Below are 16,734 nucleotides of genomic sequence, written 5' to 3'. Positions count from 1 at the left end.
CGGCCACCCGTCAAAGGTGACTGGACTTACCAGTGACCACTGATCACTGACCAAGCCCAAAGCGGTCAAAGGTGAGGGTTTGGGCCTGTCACAGGTGACCTTGACCAGTGTAGTGGGCGGACACACGGTGGGACATGGGGGTACAGTTGTACCCCCAAATTTTTTGGTAAAAAAAAATTATATATAATATGTATACAATACTTGGGCCAAAATACCTGTAGGAGCAATCTCAATTGGTGGCCCAATAGCCCACAAAGAAACCCTATCCCTGTATCCCCTCCCTCTCCGCCTCGGTGCCTCCCACACGGCGTATCGGTATCGCTTCTAAAAAAAAAGAAAAAAGAAAGCGCGAGTTCGAGGGCATGAGGAGCGGTGGCGGCGCCCAAGCAAGTCACCGCGGGCAGGGAACAGCGACCCGGCGTGGCCGCGCCGGCGTCGCCACGGAGCTCCTGCGATGCTCCACCTCCGCGGCAGGACGGCGCCTCTGACCCGGCTCCTCCTCTCGCCCCTTCTCTCACGCCTAACCCTAACCCGGCCATGGCACCCTTGTTGCCGGCGCCTCTCTTGCTGCCGCTGGTGCCACATCCGGGGGAGCAAGAGCAGCAGGAGAATGCTGAGGAAGGAGAAGAATCGAGGCCGACGCCGACAGCCATGGAAAAGAAGATCAGTAAATTAGTGTCTTTGTAGTTTGTATTTCAATCTTGTCCTCCAATTGATTGGGAAAATTAAGAATTGAGCGATTGATTGATTTGTTGCACACATAATTTTGTGATTTAGGTTGTAGATCCTTGAAAGAAGAAGAAATTTGTGGATTTGAAATCAATGTGGGGTAGAGCTGAAAAGAAACTGAAGTCTATAGTTGATAGCAATAATATTTCTGAGCATACAGCTGGGACATAGAATGGGAGATGAATACTTGAATGATTGCTTGGTAACATTTCTTGAACGAGATTTCTTTCAACAAGTTCCTGATGAAGACATAATACGTCATTTCCAACCAATAAAGGCTCGTAGAGTCAAGTTGTAACAACTTGTGTTGATTTTTCAGAACATGGACAGCATGTAAGTATCTTGAACTTGAAAATATTGGCTCTATACTTGAATTATTTTTTGCAACTGTGAATAACTACATTTATGTTTTCTTTATGTAGCATACTATCTTATATAATATATGCTGCTGATGGGTATCATTCAATGGCATTTTCTTCCTCTGTATTGGATCCAATCTTTATGATGGTGCAGCCATACGCAATGGTTAGTTGTGTCTTCTGACTTCTGTACTATTTTTTTGTTTATTGTTCACTACAAAACATTTATTTCAAGTTATGTATGGGATTGAGATATACTTTGCCTTAATATATGTATGCTTACACTTGGATTGAATGATCATTAGTGGTTTGAGTTTATTTTTAATATTGAACTAGTTTCCTTGGTACTATGTACATAGTCCGTAGTCTGTAACTTCGTACCCCCATCGTTGAAATCCTGCGTCCACCACTTGCTATTAATTTCGTCTGCGTACGCACGCCTGTGAGGATGCTTAGCTCGGTTCCTCCAGTTGAGCGGACGATCAGCGCATTGCTATGCTCAAATGCTCAATATGGTGGAATCTGGATTTGTGTGTGCATATGTGTATCGCATTGGAGCCTAAAGTGTGGTTACATGTAATAATCGCGAGACACGCATCTCGCATGTTAATTTCTCCAATAATCAACCACCGTGCGTGTGACATATTAATTGTTAGAGTTTGTGTTGAATATGAGAAACTATTTGGATCCCTCGAGGGGATGTCTACTCGTTGTTTGTATGTCACTCAAATGGTCAGAAAAAAATTTGAAACAATTTGAGAAGATGTATTAACATGTTATATATCATTCTACAAATTATGCAAGCTCAAATTCAACTTCTACATCTCGCAACAAAAAAACAAATTTAATTGTGAATATACGTTAACTAGTTGTAGTTTAATTTGTTTTTTTCATTGCGAGATGTAGAATTTGAATTTGAACTTGCATGTTTGTGGAGTGATATATCACATGTTCATACATCTTCTCAAATTTTTTCAAAATTTTTCATGACCATTTAAGTGATATGCAAACAAGAAGGGGATAATCCCTCGAGGGATCAAAAATCCACTCCTGAATATGTTAATACATCTTCTCAAATTTTTTTTATAACCATTTGAGTGGCACGCAAACAACGAGGGAACATCCACTCAAGGGATCAAAATCCACTCCTATCAAATATGTGTAGAAAGTAGGTTACAATTTAGGAATTGGAGTTGTATTAGGTATTAGGATTAGAGGGAGAGTCGGACTTTATCCTACAATCTCTCGTAATTAGTGAGGCGGACCTGTTGTAACTATATATGATGACTTAGCATAGAGAGAGGGAGCGACCGCCGGCGATGTCTGGCCGTGAGTTGTTGTAACTCTGATACGCTATAATATGCTGGATCGGGGAGGAGCGCCCGTAATCAGTGCCACGGGATGTAGGTTTCGGCCGAACCTCGTTAACAAATATCGTGCCCTAGTGTCGTCATCGTGTTTGGAGACAGAAGCGATGCTACCCGGTTTGGGTTCATGTAGAGGGAGGAGGCCGTGGTAAAAAGGAGTCGAGCATGGATTCGGTTTCAATACACACGACAAAAAGGAGATCGAGAAGGATACAACGTTGGCAATGAAAAGGGGGACGAGGAGGATTCAATTTGGACTCAAAATTGGATGATTAATCTCCCAAAATTGCAGCAGGGATTCCACGGGGATTGCAACAACGCAATTGAGCAAATCACAAGGCAAGGGCGAGATCAAACCTTCGATTTCATGGGCAGCGTGGTTTGTTGGCGATGAACTCGGGCGGCGGTGTACGGCTTCGGCGAGTGACGCGGGCCGGCTCCGGTTGGTGGTGGCTGCAGCAGCATCCTCAAGGCGGCGCATTGGGCACGGTGTTGGTTTCCGTGGGCGTCGGTGTGAGGCGGCAGCGAGCTTCCGGGATACGGCGGCGATTCCCCATCGACGGGACCGGCACAGCGGCGTGAGATTTTTGACAATAAGCCACTAAATACGCGCGCCTTTGCAAACTTACCACCCAATCCGCATGCCTTCTCCAATACACCACTAAGACTGCTAATTTTTTGATTTCATACCACTTTCTCTCTTTCCCGTCATTTTCTCTTTTTCTTTTTCGTTTTCTATTTTTTCCTTCTTTTTTCGGACTCTTTTACCCCTGGCCCCACCTGTCAGGTAAAAGAGAGAGGGAGAGGGATACAGAGAGGAGGGGATCGAGAGAAGGGGATCGGGAAGGGGAGGCAGAGCGTGTGCGCTCCCGTCCTGTCGCCGCGCCGTCTTCCTGTCGCCGCGCCGCCTACTCGCCGGGCGCCGCCACCAGCCTCCCCATCGCCCTGCCCCTGCTGCCTCCAGTCCTCTCTCCAGTCCCGTCGCCACCAGCCTCCTCGCCGGGCGCCGCCGGCCAGCCTCCTTGCCCCGCCGCCGGCTGGCCTCCGGTATTTATAATTTTTTTTATTAAAAGTTTTACAAAAATAATTTTCCATTTTGAAAATTGACGGAAATAGTCGCCTACCGCCCTCTGGAGGCGTCGCCCTCCCAGAGGGCGGCGAAAATGACGTGGCAGACGGCCGTTCGCTCTCGGGCGATGGCCGTCAACGAAATTTGCAGGCGGCCCCCTTGCCGCCCTCCGCGAGGGCGATTTTGTACTGTGCGGGGGGCCGCCTGCAAATGGGCGGCGAGGGGGGCATGGAATTTTGCAGGCGGCCCCCTTGCCGCCCTCCGCTAGGGCGATTTTGCACTGTGCGGGGGGCCGCCTGCAAATGGGCGGCGAGGGGGCATGGAATTTTGCAGGCGGCCCCCTTGCCGCCCTGGGGGAGGGCGATTTTTGCCCCCCCCCCCCCCCTCTATAAAACCCAGTCACTCCTCTGTGAAATTTCATTATATTCACTAAAAATCCAAAAAAAACGAAAGAGAGAGAGGGGAGGGCAGCAAAAGGGGAGCGGCGAAGCCCTGCTGGTTCGCTCACTTCATCACAGGTATGCTCCCATACATCTTTTGCATTTGTACTAATATGTTATGTTTGAGTATATATGTTGCGTTTTAGTTTTAGTTCCATATATTTTAGCACATCTGTAGCACACAGCACATATGTGTAGATCCAGAGCATAGAATATAATAGTATGAATTGAGACATAGACAGTAGTGTTAATTGTAAGATGTAGTTTAGTTTGATCTGGAGAATGTAACGTACTTTTAGAAATTTAGAGGACAATATTGTAGAGAATGTAACTTAGGGCGTAGTACAGAAATGCGAGGTTAACGCAGTTAATGTTTTCATCAGGCACAATGTCAAGTAAGGTCACATTTCAGATAGTTCACGGTGAAGGAAATATTAGATTTGGTCCAGATGGTGTTGATCTGTCAGATTTTGTAATGACATCTAAGGGCATCGATAGGCCTGCGGAGAGAACATTTCAGTCAATTTATAGTTGGTTGTTGAGAGGATTTAGAATAGACCAAGAAGTCTACACAATGTCAGTATCTGTTGTAGTGAGTCGTGCAATAGAAGGTTATTTTTGGGAACTAATGCCGATGGACAGCACTGCTGCTTGGAGACGGTATGTGGAAATGGCTTTTGAACGGTCATGGCCCCTCGTTATATTTGTGTCGGTACAAGAGAAAGATACAAATGTTTTAATGCGAACCGAAGATGTGGAGGGTCCTAGCAATGCAGGGGATGTTGTTGGACCATCGATGGAAAATGAGGAAAATCAACCAAGGGAGGAGCAGGCCATGGGCATGGCGGATGAGGGGGAGAGAGTCGGTATAATTGTTGATGAAATGGAGAGGGAAGATTCGGATAATGAGCAAGCGGAGGACGACGCATCATCCGATGAAGAAGGTGATGTAATGGCCACTGATTGGGCAAATGAGGACTTCTCTGGACTTGTTATATTAGAGGGTGATCATGTACCCTGGGAGTATAAGGAGAACGAGGTAATTGAGGGTGCAAGGTATGCTCATAAGGATGAGATGAAGGAGGCGGTGAAGCATTGGGCAGTTTCATTGCAGAGAGAGTTTAGGGTGGTCAAGTCAACAAATTATGTGTATGAAGTGAGGTGCATGAAGGAAGATTGTCCGTGGCGTGTCCATGCATATAAGGGTAAATGGAATGATTATTGGAAAGTTAGCATTGTGACCGAGCACAAGTGCTACTTACAAGGGGTGGAGAAGTATCACCGAAACATCACTTCAGCTTTTGTGGCAAGTGAGATGTACAGCAGTGTTGTTGGTAACATTGGCTTTGAACCAAAATCAATTATTAGGCACATCGAGAACAAATTCAAGTACACCATAAGCTATGCAAAGGCCTGGAGAGCCAAACAAAAGATCATTGAGATGAGGTATGGCACATTTGAAGCTTCTTATGATAATTTGCCTCGTTTGTTAGCCACAATTGCCCAGAGGAATAATAATACTTACTATGACCTACATACATTTACATCGGTTGATGATCGAACAAAGAGTGTGCTGCAAAGAGCCTTTTTCTCATTGGGTGCTTGCATCAATGCTTTTGTGCATTGTCGACCTGTTCTATGCATAGATGGAACTTTTATGACAGGTAAATACCGAGGTCAGATATTGACAGCAATTGGGTGTGATGGGAACAACCAGGTTCTACCTATGGCTTTTGCATTTGTAGAGAGTGAGAACACTGAAAGCTGGTACTGGTTCCTAGAGAGAGTGCACATTGCAGTGGTGCGTATGAGGCCCAACGTTTGCCTTATACATGATCGTCATGCGGGTATGTTGCGGGCTATTGACTACTTGAAGAACGGTTGGGATGAGAAGGGACTTCCAGCTAAGTGGCCTGATGTTCGGAGTCGGTGGTGCATGCGTCACATGGGTGCAAATTTCTACAAGCAATTCAAGAACAAGCATCTTATGGAGCTCTTTAAGAGGCTCTGTGCACAGAACCAAGAGAAGAAATTTAATGAGTTGTGGGACAAGTTGGATGAGTTGACAACGAAGCAAACAGATGAGCAATCTCGCAGACCACAAGTTGAAGGTGACGAGCCTCCCATACCTCTTGGTGCATTACATGATGACCCACCAACAATGAGAAGGAGGTCAGGGTCGTCCATCAGAAATTTCAGTCAGTGGATTGAGAATGAGCCTAAGGAGAAGTGGTCTCTATTGTTCGACACCGATGGATCTCGGTATGGCATAATGACAACCAATTTGGCAGAGGTGTACAACTGGGTAATGCGAGGAGTTCGGGTACTTCCATTGGTTGCTATTGTTGAATTCATCCTTCACGGCACGCAAGCCTACTTTAGGGATCGATACAAGAAAATTGGTCCGTCCATGGCCGATAACAACATAGTGTTTGGCAACGTAGTGACAAAGTACATGGAAGATAAAATCAAAAAGGCACGGAGACATAGAGTTGTTGCTCAAGGCACACAAGTGCATCGGTATGAAATAATGTGTGTTGATAGGAGCAGGCGTGGTATCTATCGCAAGCAAGCCGTGCAGGAATGTGTCTTGAAGGCGGATGGTGGATGTACCTGCAGTTGTATGAAGCCGAAGCTTCATCACCTTCCTTGCTCACACGTTCTTGCTGCTGCCGGTGATTGTGGCATATCTCCCAATGTGTACGTCTCAAATTATTTCAGGAAAGAAGCAATCTTTCATACATGGAGTGAGGAGATATATGGGTTCGGGATCTCAGGATCTTACACAACGCTGAGTGCCCAAGTTTTTTATATTCCAGATCCATCTAAGTTAAGGGTGAAAAAGGGTCGACGCCAAACTAGACGCATCAGAAATGATATGGATGAGTCAGAAGCAGGTGGGAGGACTTTACGCTGCAGCAAGTGTGATCTGCGCGGCCATACTTACAAGAAATGCCCGAAAAATGCAGAAGTTCCAAGCGGCGCAGATGCTAGTCCATCTGGACAGGCAAGTGATGGTAGGCGACCACCTGGTGAAGGAACAACAAGCAGGCGCGCAAGGCCAAAGCGTCGCATAACATGTCTAATTCCGATCAGTTTCAATCTTTTTTTTTCCTTCGCATAACATGTCTAATTCCGATCATGTTTATTGCAGCGTCGTTACGCTCACGTCCAGGTGAGACGTGGTTACCCGGACTTCGTGTTCGAGTTTGACCGTCTCCAGCCGAGCGACGTCATCTGGGAGCCGTACACAGAAGAGGCCGTCGCTGCGAGAGCACCGCTAGGACTTTCGTCCTTGTGCACACGCGACCAGGCTTACTGGCTCACCATCCTGCCGATGGTGTTCGACATTTTCGTTGAGCCTCACTGCCCGCAGCGTGTGATGAGACAGTTCGGACTTAGGCAGGTGTTTCCGGGCAACGTGCAGCCGACCGTCCCCCCTGCCGACCACTCATGAGTTCGGATTGTTTATTTCTAAATTTTTATGATAATTACATCATCGAGCCATACAATTTACCTCTCTTCACAGGTTGACTCGACGGGGACAGCTAGCAGGCGCACTTTGGGCTCCACGTGTACAGCAGTACGTTGACGACTGGGTGTTAGCTACAGAGGAGGTGATCAACGAGCTCTTCCCACACACGGAGGAGAACTACTGTGACTACCTTCGCTGGTACCTTCCTCGCACTCGTGCGCGTGTGACCTTCACTCCAGACGCCCCAGAGCCGCACGTTGCCGCTGTCACGGACGCGTATCCCACGCACCGTGACCGAGACTACTTCGTGGCGGTACGTCCAATTTGTATTACTTCCAACAATTATGTCATTTATCTTGCATAATATAGGACAACTACTGAATTTTTTATTTCCATCTTGCATAGGCTGATGCGGCACGGGATATCAGTGCCGATATCACCGCAGTCCAGGTGAGGTTGAACAGAGGTTTGCACTTGACTGACGTTGAGCAGAGGGCGACCTTCGACCGGATGCAGGAGAAGATGCGTGCGGTCATGCGCGTCTTCTCCTGTCGCAGCGCCGTGGACGTCGTACCTCCAGCTGGTCCGGTACACCCACGGCCTCGCGCGCCTACCGTCGGAGCAGGACCTCGTTTGCCTTCGAGCGCCCCTAGCTTCGGAGCAGTGCGACCTACAGCACCGGTTTCGCACGGTACAGTTCAGCCCAGATATTAGTTCATTTTTGTTTCAGCTTTTGCACGAATGTGTCACCATGTTTTAACTGCACGTTTCCTCATCGCAGGACCTTGTTTGCCTTCGAGCGCGTTCGCAGGCATGACCGGCGCTTCCGCGAGCTCCGCAGGGGCGTTCGCCACCTCTTCGGGCGCGTTCGCCAGCTCTTCCTCTCACGGAGCGTCGATCCCTCGCCCACACGGTACTTTACTTTTTATTACTACTGTTAAATACTTGTACAAAACTGATGGTCCTTGTCCAGCAGGATATGCAGCCGGGATCTTCGGTACTGGGGCCTCTTCGTCTCACGCCGGTAGGACTGGTCCTACTAGCCAGTTCTACGACGACGACTTGCACGGTGCAGACCACCAGGACGTACTAGGCTCCTCTCAGCTTGGAGGAGCTCCAGAGGCGCACACTCAGGAGCAGCCAGAGGTCACACCTGTACAGGCAGGACGGGTTGGCCGTGCCGTACCACCGGACCGACCCACGTACTCCCAGGGGCACATTAGGGCGCAGGGTAGGAGGGACAGGGGTAAGAGGCCTCGTCAGTAGTGTTCTACCTCTTCAGTCCTTATGTGACCGTTTCTTTTGGCTTACAAACTTGTAAAGCAGTACTACTTTTGCTATTACTACTGCAGCTACTTGTGTTTGTCTCGTCTACGTAGTTCTTTTCATTCATATGGTGCTTGAACAACTTATGCTCACAACAACACACTTTCGGCGCTTCACGGTAGTGCCATATCCAGTAGCGCGCACAGTCCACAACATCACACATGAAAAGCGGCAGCTCGAGTTATCACTATCAACTTTCGGCGCTGCCTGTTGATATAAAGTGAATCACGCCCACGCGTCATCGTCTTGTCACATCTAATGAATAATGTATCTCATTGAGTTCACATATATTGCAGTGAAAACGACGCTATATAATTGACAATCTGAAGGCAACCTCTTCATATCTTCTTTCCCACTAGCACACCACACACGAAAATGGAAGCCTATTAATTGGTAATACGTAATCTAGAATTGAGATTATGTACAACATTCTTCACTACAATTTTACATTTTGGCAGCAAACCAAATATGATCAAATGCAATTTTACCTTACCAAATATTTGGTAGTGCCAAAACTTGCTTATATTTTGGCACTAACAAAATATTTGTACGGTAACATTCCAAATATTCCCTAAAAAATAATAAAATTATATTTTACCAGTCTTGGAGATTTTAATCTTGTATAGTTTTCAATATAAAAAGATTTGATAACTATTGATATTTATATAAAAAAAATATAGAGCACAGTACAAAATCGCCCTCCCCCTGGGCGGCAAGGGGGCCGCCTGCAAAATTCCATGCCCCCTCGCCGCCCATTTGCAGGCGGCCCCCCGCACAGTAGAAAATCGCCCTAGCGGAGGGCGGCAAGGGGTCCGCCTGCAAAATTCCATGCCCCCCCTCGCCGCCCATTTGCAGGCGGCCCCCCGCACAGTATAAAATCGCCCTAGCGGAGGGCGGCAAGGGGGCCGCCTGCAAATTTCGTTGACGGCCGTCGCCCGAGAGCGAACAGCCGGCTGCCACGTCATTTTCGCCGCCCTAAAATCGCCCTCCCAGAGGGCGGTAGGCGACTATTTCCGTCAATTTTCAAAATGGAAAATTATTTTTGTAAAACTTTTAATAAAAAAAATTATAAATAAAAAAAATTCAGAGAGGGGGAAGGGGGTGACGGTTCAGGAGATCATGGCGCAAGTGGCATGCTCCTCGATTCCAAGTGAGCTCCCTTCTAGGTAATGCTATAACTCTCCACATCTCCATTATTTGCACTAACGGGCTGAGGAGCAGAACTAGGACAGATTTGGTTAGCGGGCGAACTAATGATTTTTTACTCTCGTTTTTCTTGTTCGTGTGCGATAGGACTGACCATGATGCGGAGTTTAGCGTGTGCGTTCAGTTCGGTCAGTTTACAGCTAAACTTGATGATGGTACTTGTGTTGAAGTGGCGCATAATGGCTTGAATGGGTTGTGGACTATCATGAGTGCACATTGGAGAGCTTGGAAAAGGATCTTGCAGCAAGGGTAAAATGGGGCAGCAGCCAACATGTTGTGATAAGTGGCTATGACATGAGCACTGGTGAGGAAACACCGTTTAAGGATAATATGGATGTAGTCCATGCATTGTTTGTTAGGAAGAGTGATAGAAAGTTGATTTATTTTGTTGATGTGGAGGACAAGCCTATTCATTTGATGACTGACTCGATAGTTTTAGAGGTCAATGAGGTAGCAATGGGTGAAGTTGTGACAGGCAGGCAAGGTGATGTTCAAGAATGTAGCAATTGTATTGATTGGGATAGTCTAGAGATAGCTCCAATTCCACATAACCAAGTTCCACAGCTTGCTATTGATTGGGATGCATTGGAGATAGAACCAATTCCACAACATCAGCTTGGTTCTTCTATGCCTTTGATGAAGGAAGATGAAATGTATACATTTGTTGGACTTAGAGCTGAGGATAAGAGAGCCGAGCAAGCTAGAATTGAGGCTGAGATGCAAAGGGATTCTGTTCCTACATCAGGTTCAGCTCATACTGAAGGGGATTTGATCCTTAACGAGGCAGAGATTGCTATTAATGATGTGATACCTAGTGAATCTGAAATTTTCTATGACAAGGATGATCCTCCGATGGAAGTTGGAAGCTCATATGTAAGCATGAATGAGTTTAGGTTAGCTGTGAGGCAACACGCTATAAAGGGACAATTTCAGCTTGGGACAGAGAAGTCTGATAAAGAAAGGTTTAGGGGCTTTTGCACAGCTGATGAATGCCCATGGGCTATCATGGCCAGGCTGATGCCTAATGAAAAATCCGTGAGGGTACTATCAACTAACTAACTAAACAATGTCTCATATTTCAAATATTGGTTTGTCTGTATGAGTTGTCTCATGGTTATTACCTTTTTTTTTGTGTATGTTGCAGGTTACCTTGAACAAATTTCCCCATACTTGTGCATCAACTGGGAGAGTAAAGACCAAAATGGCAAGTTATAAGTGGGTGGCAGAGAAGGCAATTCCTTTTCTAAAAAAAGATCCAAATATTGGTGCAAAGAAGTTGATGGGGGACCTAGAAACCAAGTACAATGTCACTTTAGGATACCACGCTGTGTATAGAGGTATGGTCATGGCTAAAGATAAGATTTTTGGTACATGGGAAGAGAGCTTTGCATATTTGTTTAACTTCAAGGCTGAGGTTGAGCTGAAAATGCCTGGAAGTGTTGTGGAGATAGATGTACAAGAGAATGCCGATGGGGTTTATTTTCATAGATTTTTTTGTGCATTTAAACCTGCGATTGATGGTTTCATAAATGGATGCCGGCCATACTTGAGTATAGACTCCACAGCCCTTAATGGGAGTTGGAATGGTCAGCTAGCTTCTGCTACATCCATAGATGGACACAACTGGATGTTTCCGGTTGCATTTGGTTTCTTCCAAAGTGAGACCACTAACAATTGGACTTGGTTTATGCAACAGCTTCATAAGGCCATTGGAGAACAATCACACTTAGCAGTCAGCTCGAATGCTTGTAAGGGGCTGGAGAATGCTATGAAAAATGTATTTAGTACAGCAGAGCATAGAGAATGCTTTTGGCACTTGATGCAGAATTTCATCAAGAAATTTCATGGTCCAGTGTTTGGGAACATGTACCCTACAACTAGGTCTTACATGACAGATAGATATGAGTATTACATGAATAAAATTCATGAGGCAAATCCAGATGTGAAGCCATATCTAGAAACTTATCACATCCTACTTTGGATGAGGAGTAAGTTCTCAGAAGAGATAAAATATGACTTCATCACCAACAATCTGGCAAAGTCATGGAACAAATGGATTAAGGATATGAAGGATATCGTCCTATTACAGATCTCGCAGATGGCATCAGAGCAAAGACAATGGATCTATTTGCGAGACGGAGGAAGATAGGTGAGAAACTGGATGGTGTGATGCTCCCTATTGTAGTTCGTCAACTGAATGCAATGACTAGAGATTTGGGTCACTTGAAGGTAGTGCAAGGTAATAGGGACCAAGCAGAAGTGACTGAGATTACTCCTGAACATGATATTAATGGGCATGCTGTCAATCTTACAGAACATACATGCACTTGTAGAGAGTGGCAAGTTTCTGGCAAACCATGCCCACATGCATTAGCTCTCATAATATCAGCTAGAAACCTAAGAATGGCTGATTACCTGGATCCTTGTTATTCAGTGGAAAAGTATAAGATGGCATATGCAGGTGTTATTCATCCACTTCCAGATAAGTCCCAATGGCCAAAAGTCAATTTTGGTTTCAAGTTGCTGCCACCTCTCACTAAGAGGGACGTAGGGAGGCAAAAAAAAGAATAGGATAGTTGGGTGCCTTGAGAAAGGAAGCAAGCCTAGGACCAAAGGAAAGTGGCAGATTCAATGTAAGAGGTGCCTTAACTTGGGCCATAGGCAAACATCCTCAAAATGTCCTTTAAATGGTATCAAGAAAAAAAAGGTAGCCACATACATTTACTTCTTCTAGCATATTGTACATTAATTTTTATAAATCATTTAACTTGTTTTAGATTTTTAGGAAAAGTCATGCCAAACAAGTAAGACCACTAAGACCACTAGGTTCAACCAGTAGTGCAGTGGGTTCTAGCACACCCAAACAAAAAGTTGCAATCAATGATTCCAGCAATGCGAGTCCTAGGCCTGTCACTAGAAGGTATGAGTTTTCTTTAGTTCAACAGTATAATTGATTCTCAAAATTTTACTAACACTCAGTTCATTGAAGGCAATTGGCATTGACTAATGTTGTTGGAGAAGGATCGAGTCAAATGGTAACCCCTCCAAGGCCTACTAGAGCTGCAAGGAAGATCACTCCAAAGAAAGGGAAAAAATGATTGCTTTTCTAAATATAATATTTGTCGCGACCGGGAAAATTGCATTTTCCCGAACGCTAGTGTATTAATCCCCGTCCCAGGAAAAGCCGGGGTACACCACACAAACATGATATAAAAGACACATCTTTATTATATCGATAATATTTACATTATTACAAAGGCACTTAAGGCCTGACAATCAAAAATAAACAGCAGCGGACTAGCGGGCCTACGGCTCCATCTTCACAGGCGCTCAACTAGGGTATAAGCCAGGACTCCACCTAAGACTTCTTCTCCAAAGCTTCTCTTATTGAAGGGGGAAAAGATAGAGCAAGAATGAGTACAACCACAGTACTCAGCAAGCCACACCGGCAGATGCATAATTAATGCAAGGGAGTACAAGGGGATAATAATATAGGGGTTAAGTTTTGCAGAAAACAGCATTTAAAAGTCACTTAGTTGCCCAAAGCCATTTTAAAAAGACGATCCTAGAGCTACACAGTATTATTAATGAGGCCGTGAACCCACACGAACCTGCCTTAACCCAAGGCCTACGATGATTCAGACCGAACTGGCAACCCGACCCTGGGTCCTAGCTCGTCCCAAGCCAACCCAGGCCAACCATTCCACATTTTAGTTGTTGAGCAAATTTTAAGAATTAAAACACTAACTTGGGTACATTGCTCGGCTTGCCCATAACCGAGGGCGCGGCTATTCGAATAGATTATACTCTGATCAGAGGTGTACATCTTTACCCACAAGACACATCTTCCTCACGTGTAACCACGTGCCACATACCACCACGGTATACGGACGGAAGACGTGACATAGTTCCCAACCCATCCTAGCCATAAACAAGAGTACCGACCCAACCCTACCTACGGCCGGAACCCCCGGGACAGGCAGGCAGGATTGAGCCCCCTAGCAGCAGGACACCAGCCCTGTGCCATGACATCTCGACTACCGGGCCGCAGCTCGTGTAGCCTTCATTTGCCCTGGAGAATGTCCATCGACCCCCGACTTCATCCATCTCCAATCCGTGTACTTTTGTTTATAACCAGACTGAGCCACAAACTAAGCCTTACCCACTAGACATGTGGAAGTACGGTAGTGCTTTGCAACAGAGGCCCGAGCTTAATCCTTATATTGGCCGGGGTGCTACTTCCCACAACTGGCATGCACCCAAACCCCACCGGAAAACAGGTTTTAGGGGTTTTGAAAGAGGAAGAGAGGGGTATGTCCAATTCCACCATAAGCCAAACATTCCATAGTATCCAAATGATATGAGAACTCCCAAAGTCTAAAATTATAAAACCACCTAATGTTGCCTAATTAATCAGCGAAGCATCTTCCTGAATTCATACTAGTGGAACCAGGAATAGAGTACCCACTAGTTGGGGTTTTGTTTATTCTAGGGTGAACAAGGTAATAATAACAATAGCAATAATAATGTCATAACCAAGGTAAATAGGCATGGCTAAATAAAACAGTGATAACGCGGGAATTTAAATAAAGCGATAATGCAATAATTTAAATCAAAATAATTTTATAAACTGGGATTCAATATGTTCAAGGATGATGTGACTTGCCTTGCTCAGAGAGAACGGCCTTCCGAACCTTCGGCGACGACCACGAACCACGCTTCGGGAACCTCCGGAACGACGAAGACTACGCGAAGCACCCAAGCAAAGCTACAAGCCTATAAAGAAGCAATAACAATACATAAAAAGAAAGCACACGGTTCTTTAGGTTATAACAAACATTAGGAGACTTGAACGGGTCGATTCAGAGTTCGTATGACCAAGATATGATCATCCGAAGTTTAATGCTGTTATATGAAGATTTGCGGATTATTATAATTAAGCTTTGCAACTATAAAACATGTGTAAGCGCTAGCCTGGAAAAGACAGGAAGGCTGCGCCGTTGACATGCGGACCCCACATGTCAACCTAAAGGACCGCGGTAGACCGGGTACACAGAGACGGTCCACGGGTCGACGGAAGCGGACCCCGTGTGTCAACCGAGGCGAGTGGCCGACAAACGGACTCCACTAGACACCACACGGGTTGCACACGTGGAAACCACGCGGCTACCGAGCGGGCACACTAACACGGACACTACACGGTCACCACCCGCACACGTGAACGACTACCGACACCGGTACACGGGTACCGGGGTCGACGACCGCACAACGGGTACGGGGCGACACCGAAAGGACGAGGACGGGGCAGCGAGAGGAGAGATCCTTACCACCACGCGACGAGGCGTGGGAACGACCACGACGAACGGGCGCGGCTGAGACGGACGGCGAGGGAACGACTTCGGCGGCGATCCCTGAACGAAGGCGAGACACGGCCGGCACGAGGCTTGACGACGCGGAGCCGAGGACGAAGACGATGACGGGGCTGCTGCACACTTGACGAAACGCGGGCGGCGGACGAGAACGGCTTGACGGAGGGACGAACGCCACAACGACCGGGAACGACGAGAGGACGACGACGACCGGGGCCGGCGAGGAGACGACGAGGGCAGCCGGCAGCGGCTGCACGGAGGCGAGGATGGCGTGGAACACACCGCTGCGATGCCGACGACGGAGGCGGCGCCGCGAGACGGCGAGCCGGCGAGGATGAACGGTGAAGACGACGACGGACACCGGCGGTGTTCGGTCGGAGGGGAGGCGAGGCCGAGGACGACGTCGCGGCTGCGATGCCGAAGATGGTAGTGGTGCAGCAAGCCGACGAGCCGGGGAGGAGGAAGGGGCGGCCGAAAGGACGCTGGCGACGAAGAGGATGGAGAGGCCGGCGCGGCGACGGCGTTCCGGCGAAACCGAGGAGCAGCCGGGGTGGAGGGCGATGCGGCGACGCCGAGGGAGGGGACGGCAGCGCCGGCTGATGCACGGGCGCGGCGGAAGGGGCTGCCGGAGGAGACGTCGACGAGGAGGAAGGAGAGGCCGGCGCGGGCGACGGTGTTCCGGCGAAATTCGGGCGAGGAGGAGGTGATGCCGGGGATGAGGGCGGCGTCGCGGAGCCGAGGGAGGTGGTGGCGACGTCAACCGGCGCTCAGGCAGGGAGACAGAGGCGGCTGGAGGCGGCCGGCGCGGAGGAAAGGGAAGGGCGACGGCGGGAACGCAGCTCCGGGGGTCTCCGCGGGAAACGGAGGGCAAGCCGGGGAAGGGGAGGCCACTGCGATGCTGGAGGAGGCGACGGCGCGACCGGACGACGCTCCGGCGAGGAGGGAGAGGCGGCTGGAGGCGGCCGGCGGCACGGGAGAGAGAGGAGGACGGCGGGGAGAGGGCTAGGGACCACGGGAGATCGCGGGAGGGGGCTAAAACGATAGAACGGAGCGAGGGGGTTGCATTTTATAGCGGAGGGAAGCGAGCCGAGCACGGGAGAGGGCGGAACGGTGACGGGAATGGCGGCCGGCGGCCATGGTTGGTGGCCGGGAAAAGCGCGGCCGTTCCCGACGATTGGGGGCGCCATTCAAGGGGGAAATTGGGGGGAATTGAAGAGGATTCAATGGGGATTAAAACCCCCCAATTAATTTGGAAAGAACGGTTGGATTCAGGGCGGATTTGGGGGAGCAATGGCGCTAGGTTTTCCCGGAGGGGGAGAGGAGACTGAGCGGGAGGAGGAAGAAGACGACGGCCGGCCTGGCGCGTGGGCCCCGCGCGGCCAGGCGCGCGCTCA

The 16,734-nt window shown here is 48.0% G+C and overlaps 1 protein-coding gene across 1 annotated transcript; it reads left to right on the top strand.

The window, feature by feature from the left end:
- The first annotated feature begins 7,486 nt into the window (after nucleotides 1-7,486).
- Nucleotides 7,487-8,831, top strand: LOC136354083 (uncharacterized). The gene is made up of 4 exons (XM_066305714.1): nucleotides 7,487-7,752; nucleotides 7,845-8,130; nucleotides 8,221-8,352; nucleotides 8,416-8,831. Exons 2-4 carry the CDS (start codon nucleotides 7,950-7,952, stop codon nucleotides 8,703-8,705), a joined length of 603 nt encoding a protein of 200 aa, XP_066161811.1. The 5' UTR covers nucleotides 7,487-7,752; nucleotides 7,845-7,949; the 3' UTR covers nucleotides 8,706-8,831.
- Nucleotides 8,832-16,734: the final 7,903 nt, after the last annotated feature.

Source organism: Oryza sativa, chromosome 11 (genome assembly GCF_034140825.1).
Source record: "Oryza sativa Japonica Group chromosome 11, ASM3414082v1".
Lineage (NCBI taxonomy): Eukaryota > Viridiplantae > Streptophyta > Magnoliopsida > Poales > Poaceae > Oryza > Oryza sativa.
This window is presented reverse-complemented; position numbering and strand designations above follow the sequence as displayed.